Source organism: Manacus vitellinus, unplaced genomic scaffold (assembly GCF_001715985.3).
Source record: "Manacus vitellinus isolate BGI_N305 unplaced genomic scaffold, ASM171598v3 scaffold_6_pilon, whole genome shotgun sequence".
NCBI lineage: Eukaryota > Metazoa > Chordata > Aves > Passeriformes > Pipridae > Manacus > Manacus vitellinus.
In genome coordinates this window covers 5087069-5095654 of record NW_021940750.1, presented here as the reverse complement: position 1 = coordinate 5095654, position 8586 = coordinate 5087069, and the positions used below count along the sequence as shown (strand labels likewise).

The 8586-nt window shown below is 45.8% G+C and overlaps 1 protein-coding gene across 4 annotated transcripts; it reads left to right on the top strand.

Moving 5' to 3' along the window:
- Window positions 1-395: 395 nt before the first annotated feature.
- On the top strand, window positions 396-7732 carry ERV3-1 (endogenous retrovirus group 3 member 1, envelope). Of its 4 annotated transcripts, XM_018082989.3 has the most exons (4): window positions 474-554; window positions 982-1051; window positions 4309-4477; window positions 5353-7732. In XM_018082989.3, exon 4 carries the CDS (start codon window positions 5466-5468, stop codon window positions 7167-7169), a length of 1704 nt encoding a protein of 567 aa, XP_017938478.1. In that variant the 5' UTR covers window positions 474-554; window positions 982-1051; window positions 4309-4477; window positions 5353-5465; the 3' UTR covers window positions 7170-7732. The 4 variants fall into 4 exon arrangements, with proteins under 4 accessions (XP_017938481.1, XP_017938479.1, XP_017938480.1 ...); XM_018082992.2 differs by lacking the exons at window positions 474-554; window positions 982-1051 and adding an exon at window positions 396-435; XM_018082990.3 differs by lacking the exon at window positions 982-1051 and having other exon boundaries at window positions 436-549.
- Window positions 7733-8586: the final 854 nt, after the last annotated feature.

The following is an 8586-nucleotide window of genomic DNA, read 5'->3' as shown; positions in this document are numbered from 1 at the left end:
GCTCTCCTGAAACACCTGCAGTGTCGGGCACGTCAACGCCCTCTCCTACTGACAAGGCACAGCTCCTGCGTTTACATGAACGTGTTTCTGTTCGGATGCAGGTGGCCTGTATGGAGACCTAAGGAAAAGGCGCGGGAGAAGCAGCCCTTGGGCTGCACAAGCCCAGGGCGAACTCGCAGGGGCAGTTCAGCGGCGGGACTCCCCTCTGAAAGCCTCCAGTAGCCTCCACCAAACAGCAGACTTAGCTGCAGTGTCAGGGAAACAGGGCCCTGATTAACTCATAAAAAATAAAATGAAAATCCAATTCGTTCAATTCCATTCCCAGCCGGGGACAGCGCTCGGGACGAGGGCGGGCGGAAGTGGCGTAGCCGGGCGGAAGAAGCTGCCGCGGAGCAGGGCGGAAGTGCTGGCGAGGGCGGCGCGGTTCCGGCGCAGGTGAGCGGCGGTTGAGCTGCGGGAGCGGCGTCAGGGGTTGGCAGGATCTACTTCAGAGGCTTAAATGCTGCTTCTGGAAAGCACTGGAAGAGTATTGCGGACCTGCATTTCTATGTCAAGTAAACGCCGTTCTCTCTGACCCACTGGTGCTGCCTTAGTTGGTGATTGGGGTCGCTCCCTGTCCTAACTGACCTTCCTTCTCAGGCTCATGCTGGAGCTGAAGTTGGTTATTTCAGAGGTGCATCCTGACCCTTGAAGCAGTCTGTACCTTTACTGCCTTCTGTGCTCTCTTGTTTTCTTCCAGTCAGGCTTAGACCTCTGGTCCCAAGTGCGCTCGTGAAACTTCCTGCAGCACTGGTGGGCTTTTCAGACAGTATCCGTGGGAAGTCCAGGGCGTGACAGACAGCTATTTTTTGAGACTTTTGGTACAGACAGGGTGTGCAACAGCGAATGATAGTGTGTGCACATAACAGTCACTATGTTGTGGAGTGTAAAGGTCTGTGTGGTCCTTTGACAGCGTTTCTTATCCCTTGCATGTTTTCCTAGGAAAAAAATCCTCTCTGGGTTGCACATGCTGGCTGGCTGGTGGTCCCTCTTGGCAAACAGATTGTGTATGGTGAGTTTTTAAGTAGCGAGTTGCTAGATGGGAGGTAACCAGAGTGCAGGATGCTGGGGTCAGTGCTGATCGTCAGGAGTTTGTTGTTTCTGCTACATGTTTTCTGTGAGCTCTGGTGGGTGAGAATTACTCCTTCCGACGGCCAGGGCAGTGTTGCTAATGTGCTTAGATGGCTTCCAGGGGCCATGGAAAAAGGTACCATTAGAACACAAAGTATTTTTGCTCCATTCTGTCTGTGTGCAAGTCCCATGTGTATTTAGGCCATGACTTTGAGGAAAGGTTTTCTGGAATAACATCCGACCTTGTTGGATATTGGCTGCTTAGTTGGCTTGTTGTGCCTGCCAGTTTCCCAGCAAAAGGAAGGCAGTTCTCAAGGCCTCCTGTATTTTTTTCATTAACTTTTTCTAATAGACAGAGACTTGGAGAAGTTTCTGTACTGTGCTGTGTGGAGGAGGCTTGCTGCAGAAAGATTAGCAGCACACTTTGCTTCTAGCTGGGTGGTTTTGTGTCTGTTAATCCTGGCATCCTCCTCTTTTGGGCTTTGAAGCCTGTGATGACAGGGCATGGAACACTTGGTGTCGAGTGTGTGTGGTGCTGCTTGTGCAGGGTCCAAGCAACTGAAATGTGGCTGTGGGAGCCCCGTTGTGGCAGAAAGCTCCATAAATAACCAGCAAGTAGGTGTGTGCTTCTGCTCGGAGTATCCACAGAAAAAAGGAGCTGTCTGCAGAAGTTGCAATTTTTGCAGTGCAGCAAGGGAGGTGGGCTGAAAGGGAGTGTTTCTGCATTCTCAGCATCAGTGAGAGCTGCAGTGAGATCCCAGGTGTTCTTGTGTGAAGTCCTTCTCTGACAGTAGTAAGGCACTGTAGAAGGGTGCTCCCTGCCCTTCCTGCCCTGCAGCAGCTTTTGCAGGTGGCTGTGTTGCATAAATGTCCTTGACCACCCTGTTAGAGAAATTGGGCGTTTTCGCTGTGTGATGGGGAAGGGTTTTATTGTTGAGAGGATTCAGGGAAGTTCCCCTTGTTGCTGCTTGTGCCATATGTGAGTTTGGTGTACATGGAAGCTGTCGTTGTGGGCCTCTTGAGCTGACAGCTTCCATAAATGTCAGCGTTTTGAGATCTCTGAAATGGAGCAAATAGCTGGTGACGTTGGCATTGGCTGGAGTGGTCTGTTTCCTCAGTCATGAAGTACTGAAGTGAATGGAGAGTCCCTGGAAACATTGCAAGCCCTGCAAATCCAGAGATTTTGTTGAGTCTGAGGTGGTTGGTGGTTTTACACTAATGCCTTGACTAAAAGCACCAACCAAATGTAAAACTTCCTGTCTGCCTTTGTTCTCTTAGAACCAGCAACATCACACCTAACCGACCTTGGTGAAGAGCGAGATCCCTGAGAGGAGTATAACAGTTCCAAGCATAGCTCATAAGTGCTGCAGGAAGTAATTCTTGTTTCTGTCAGCATTTTTCCCACAAGGTAGCTCCCCATGTGTTTTACAGTCCAGTAGGATATGAATAGCATAAGACCAGACATTGGCTTCAGGGCAGTGGCTGTGCCTGCCCAGTGATTGCACTTCGTTTTGGTCTGAGGTTAAGAGAGAGATTCACTTCCAAGCTTTGCACTTTCTCATGCGTACAGCCTGTCCATATGACAGATAACTGTGCCTTTAAAAATCCATATCCACTTTCCTTTCCATCTTCCCAATAAGTCATCACTGAGTCCTGATGGGCTTTTGGAAGTGGAAGAGATCAAATAGGTACAAATTGTTTCAACGTAGCAAGTGTGGGAGGGTGTCAGGTCTGCAGCGTTATTGCTGCTCAGTGATTCCGTTCGTGTGTAATGCATTTGCAAACACTCTACTTGCTGCCTGTGAGAAATGGATTGGTGGTCCCAGGCCAAGGGAATAAGAGGTGGGTGTAATAGTTAGAAATATTTTCCTGCCTAGTAGATGGGAGGTGGAATAGTTGTCTTCCCGGTAAGTTCTCTTGTACACAGAAGTAAAAGTCTTTATAAATCTCCCCAAAGTGTCCTGGGCAGTGAATGAAGATGGTTGGAAGTAGCATGGCTTCTACCGATAAGAGGGTGGTGAAAGAGTGAGACAGAACTAAAGCAGGAGAACCATGTCAGGAAGAAAAACATTTTTGCCTTGGGAGATTTGAGTGAGAAGGAGAGCAAACAGAGTCAGTGAGTGTGTTGTCCCTGTCCATGTGGGCATGCTCTTGCACCGTGACAGTGATGGTAATGCTAGCATCTGGAGAAAATGCTATGTATATGCTTTCTCCCTCAGAGGGATTTAAAATGTATCAATATATTAACAGTATATTCGTGGGTGGTCCCAATGCACAATAGTAGGAGAAATCTAAGCAGAGATAATTACTCACTGGAAAATTTAGGGTTCCAAATTCAAGCAGAATAGCTGCAACCCCAAATCTGCCAAGGTGAAGTTCCTGGGTATATGGTGGAGGGGGGGAATGGTGTGTATTCTCCCTGAAACCTTGGCTATCCTTTAACAAGTTAAAATGCCTGGAAAGAAGGAGCTACAGTATTCCCTGGGTCTGCTGGTATTTTGGAGAAAACATATCCCAAATTTCTCAATCATGGCAAGTGCCCTTTTTGATTTAACATACCAGAGGACCAGCTGGGACTGGACCCCTATCCGTGAAGAAGGCCTACAATTGTTAATCTTTGAGGCTGGGTTATATCAGATATCAGGCTTTAGGTCCAATACATCTGACAGATCCACTTCAGAAAATCATAGAATCATAGAGTGTTAAAGGGTTGGAATGGACCTTAAAATCATCTAATCCCAACCACCCCTGCTATGTACAGGGACACTTCCCACTAGACCAGGTTTCTCAAGGCCTTGTACAACCTGGCTTTGAACACTGCCAGGGTTGGGGCACTGGTATGTGCAATTATATCATTAGTGCCATGTGCTTCAGGTAGAGGAGGGAGCACATGAAGTGCTCCAAATACAAGAACCATCAGGCAATCAACTGGGCCAGGAGCTTCCCCCATCATGTATGAAACCAACCTCGCAATTTGAGCCCCACGTGAAAAATGCATGGTTCACTGATGCATCCTCCAAAGGAGAGGAGGATACTGAGGGGGAGCCCTGTGTGTTTTTTGTGCAAGCTGAATTGTGATGAAGGGAGAAGGAAATGCTCAGATGGGAAAATTGGTAGCCATGTGCAGTGTGTTTTTTAGAGAGGCTGAAACTAAAACCAACAGTGTTTATTTATATGGACTCCTATGCTGCTTTTAAGGGGTGCACTGGATGGCTCCTGTTTTGCGAACAAACCCGTGGGAGGTCAATCGGGTTCCCAGTGTGCCAGCAAGAGAAGTGGGACGACATCCTAAACACAGCTAAGCAGAAGTCTCTTGGTGGGATGGATTGCTACTCACCAGAAGAGGGATCACCTCCTGAATAATCAGGTAGATTAACTGACCTGTGTGGCAGGTATGGCAGTAAAGGGAGAAGAATTAAAATGGGAGCATCTGTTACAGAGGTTACCTGTAAAGGGAGGCCATTCAGGAGTTAAGGATCTTTTTAAGGGAGCTGGTAGCAAAGGGTGGCCTGTCACTCAGGAACTGTGTAACAGTCATCTCAGCCTGTGGCCAGTGTTGTACCCAACTAGAGAAACAACACCCTTTGCAGGAGGCTCCCCTTCACTTATGACACAGAAAAGGCCTCTGGGAGACCTGGCAGGTGGACTATCTAGAGCCTTTCTTGAAGTCAGAGGGAAAGCAATATGTTGTCATTGGGGTGGAAGTAATGTCAGGGCTCACTCAGGCTGAGGCAGTAGCACAAGCAACTGGGTACAGCACTGTAAAGGGACTGAAGCTGTGGATTAGTTATTTGCCATGGCCCAAATACCTCCAATCTGACAACAGTAGTCACTTTACTGTCAGGGTGGTTCAAGAGTGGGCACAGGATGAGGGAATCCAGTGGATCTTTCACACCCCATACTACTTCCAGGCAAATGGTATTATTGAATGCACCAATGGGCTCTTGAAGAGGGCCCTGAAACCTCATGAACCTGGTTGACCACAGTTGGGTGGGGAGTTAAGGAGTGCCCATGACTCAGCCTTTTGTCTTCAATCCCCACTCATACTTCCTGGGACAAAAGAAGCCAAAGACCCTACAAATCCTCCCCATTACCCAGAACAGCTGGTTTTGGTAGAATTACCAAGAGTAGGATTGGTACCTCTGACCTTAAAAAAACCACTTAACCTCTGTGTATGGGTGGTTAATGATGGTTCCCTCCTTTTAATCATGTTTTGTTTTTATGCACATATATGTTTTACAGATTATCTGAAATCCACTGCTGGAGCTACACTTTCAACTGTTGAGTGGATGGACCATTTTGCATATTTTTAGTTTGATTTTACTAAGCCTATTTTGCCTTTTTACTGGAGAAAAATGGTGTGGGAAAAGTTTTTATTCTTATTTTATGGGTGTACAATTTTGTCTCAATTGATTGAGAATGAGGATACTCAGCCAAATTTAGCTTGGGAGTTGATACAAGGATTTATGCATATTTGGAACCACACGAATCAAGGAATATGTATTAACCTCCCCAACTCTGCATCAGAGGGGCTTAGATTTATGATGATTTGGTTAAATTTTTCAGAAATATTAACAAGAGAACTAGATAACCTTAAAAAAACAGGAGGAAATGTTACCTGGGGAATGGTCGAGTCCCCCTTCCTAGACCAGAAGGAAGGACAACAATGGGCTGCAAATGGGACATGGGTAGAATACAAGAAAGCCTTTTACCACCTCCCACACAACTCTACCTGGAACCATTTATGGAATCAGACATGTTACCGATCATTAGACGCTAACCCTACTGAGACATTGCAAAATGTCACTTCTATCCCTTGCACGATTGTACCATGGTGGGATTCTCCTGCTGAGGGTGGGTTTTTCGAACATGAGTACAATTTACATTGGGATGCAGGATGGTGTATACAGATCCCCAGTAACCCAGGAACCCCACACCAAGTTAACCAAACAAATTATGAATGGGCTTGGTCTCTGAAACAAATCTTTGACCCCATATCTCCCCTACAATGGGCCTCCAGGACCCCCACAGGGGAAATAGTGGAATGGGAAGTGGGGAAATCGGACTGTAAGGACCAGCAGATCACACTACCTAATGGAGAGAGCATCTGCTGGAAAGTGAGGAACACCAGAAGCATCATCCAAAGTAAATCAGAGACTTCCTTTCTGAATTGTTCCCGTATATTAGATTGTACCACTGGTGCAGGTGAGCCGATAGAAACTTGGTATATCTCGGAGCTGAGAACTTTTATCCGGGACATGTGTACGTGTTGGGGTTATCCCAACTATGGCTATCTAAATCGAGACACCCGATGCAATGGGTCTTACGAAAATTCGGAGACAGCACTATCCTGCGGTATTCCCGTTACACATGGCCCTGACCCAAGAAGGGTCTTGAATTCAAGTACTGAAGCACAGGAAGTTCCCCGAGGCGACCTGTATCAGTGTTCACAAGCCAAATATCCAGCTCCGAGGGGAACAGTATGGGCATGTTCAGATGGGAAAATGTATTCCCACTTGAACATGTATGATATGGCTGGACTCCAGTGTACTATTGGGTTTCCTACCATGTGTCCATCTAAAACATTCAATTATACACTTTATTGTAACAAAAAGGTGCAGAGAGAAATCCGCAATCCAGTAGATGCAAAAGGTTGGATTGAGGGAATTCAAGTCCCTGACTATTATACCTGGGGCCAAAATGTTGCTTTAGACTTAGAATTATTTTTTGTGCCCAGTGGAGTTAATCAACGGCATCAATATGTCTTGGAGAACTTAACTAGGCAAATCCATGTGTTGAGCAACTGGACCGAACGTGCCTATGGGAAACTGAATTTGCAGGCCCAACAGGTACCAAAAATGGCTTTGCAGAATCGGTTAGCCCTGGACATGGTGTTGTTGAAAGAGCACGGAGTATGCGGGATGCTAAACCTAACGGATGGAGAATGCTGTGTCACTGTTCATAATGCTGCCACCACCATGGAAGAAGCACGTCAGAAGATGAAGGAGGTTGCTGAACAAACGGGAGAACTATTTCAAGCAATGCAACCGAAGGAGTAGTTTGTTGGACTGAGCCCGGATCATGGATCACATTGCTACTAAAGTGCCTTGGACTTATGAGATGGGGAAAATAGCATGTACATATTGCCCTTATGATATTTTGTGGATTTTTGGTTTTGATGAAAGGTCAGAAAGTCACATGAAACTGTTTGCTTGTGGCAAGCTATAAGAAGAGGATGAAGGAGATTGTTGGGACTTCTGAGAAGACTGACAACCTCGTAAAGTAAAAAAATGACATAAAAAAGCTCTTGTTGAGTGAGGAATGTTTGAGTTCACCTCCAAAGGCTCTTAGCGATGCTCTGGTGGGAATTTCTTTGCCAGAATTGCTTAGCAGATCATGCAAGTGTTTTGGTACTTATAATTTATAGGATAAATATGAAGACACACGAGCATGATTTATTGATAGAGCATAAGCTATATATAGTGCCTTTAACTGTATTATTAAAACTGAAGGTAAATAATTAATGGAATGAAGAAAAGATACATAAAACTCTGGGGAGTTTTGATGGGAAGCATTCCTGTCTTGTGGTAATTAAAACTGAATATATTCTGAGTATATATTATGTCTTTCTGGCAAAAAAGATTATTTCCTCACTTCACCTGCATGCTAAGAGACACTGTGTGTGGCCGCAGAAGCTGTGCAGCCTGCGTGAGAAAAACCAGGGAGGAAAAATGCGTATGGCTGTTGGGCTTGAACGCCACCCTACACTCAGGATAGGATTACTGTCAGTGGGTGCTGACCAGTTCTGTCTGGTTAACCCTCAGAGTAGTTTTAGGTGAGATATAGCTCGAGTAACACGTATTAGTTTTGCAGAGTTCAGTGCTGCCCATTTCCATGAGAAGTGTGACAGAAAGGTACAGGCTGGCTTCAGCAGAGAGCAAGGGACAAAGTTAATGTTTTTTATGATTATAATCAGAGGACTACTCAAGCAAAGCAAAATTCAGCTAGCAATTCATTATGTCTCCATAGACATCTCTCCTGGGTTTGGGAGGAAAAGATGGGTGGACCACTCCAAAGAACGATAACTCAAACAGGCCCTTTCATGACTCAGACTATCTGGTTTAGTGAATTGACTCAGAGACACGTAGGATCAAATATCCTGTACACCTCCAGGGTATCTTTTTTACTGAATTCATTTACACCATGTCCATACCAAACATTAGTAAGGTCAAAGTGACCTTACAACTACTTGTTAAATTCCCTGGAGTCAGAGTAGCTCAACCTCAAGTGGCTGTCAGTCTAAACAGACCCTTGGTTAATCCAAACATGTTGCAACACAACCAATGCCAAGGCTTCTCTGCCCTTCTGTCTAAGCATGAGAACTGAAAGGTGTTCATGGGATTCAAGAGAAATCATTCATAATTCAGCTCCAGCAAAGCCTCAGAGTGTGAGAGAGACCCTCTATTTGCACCACTG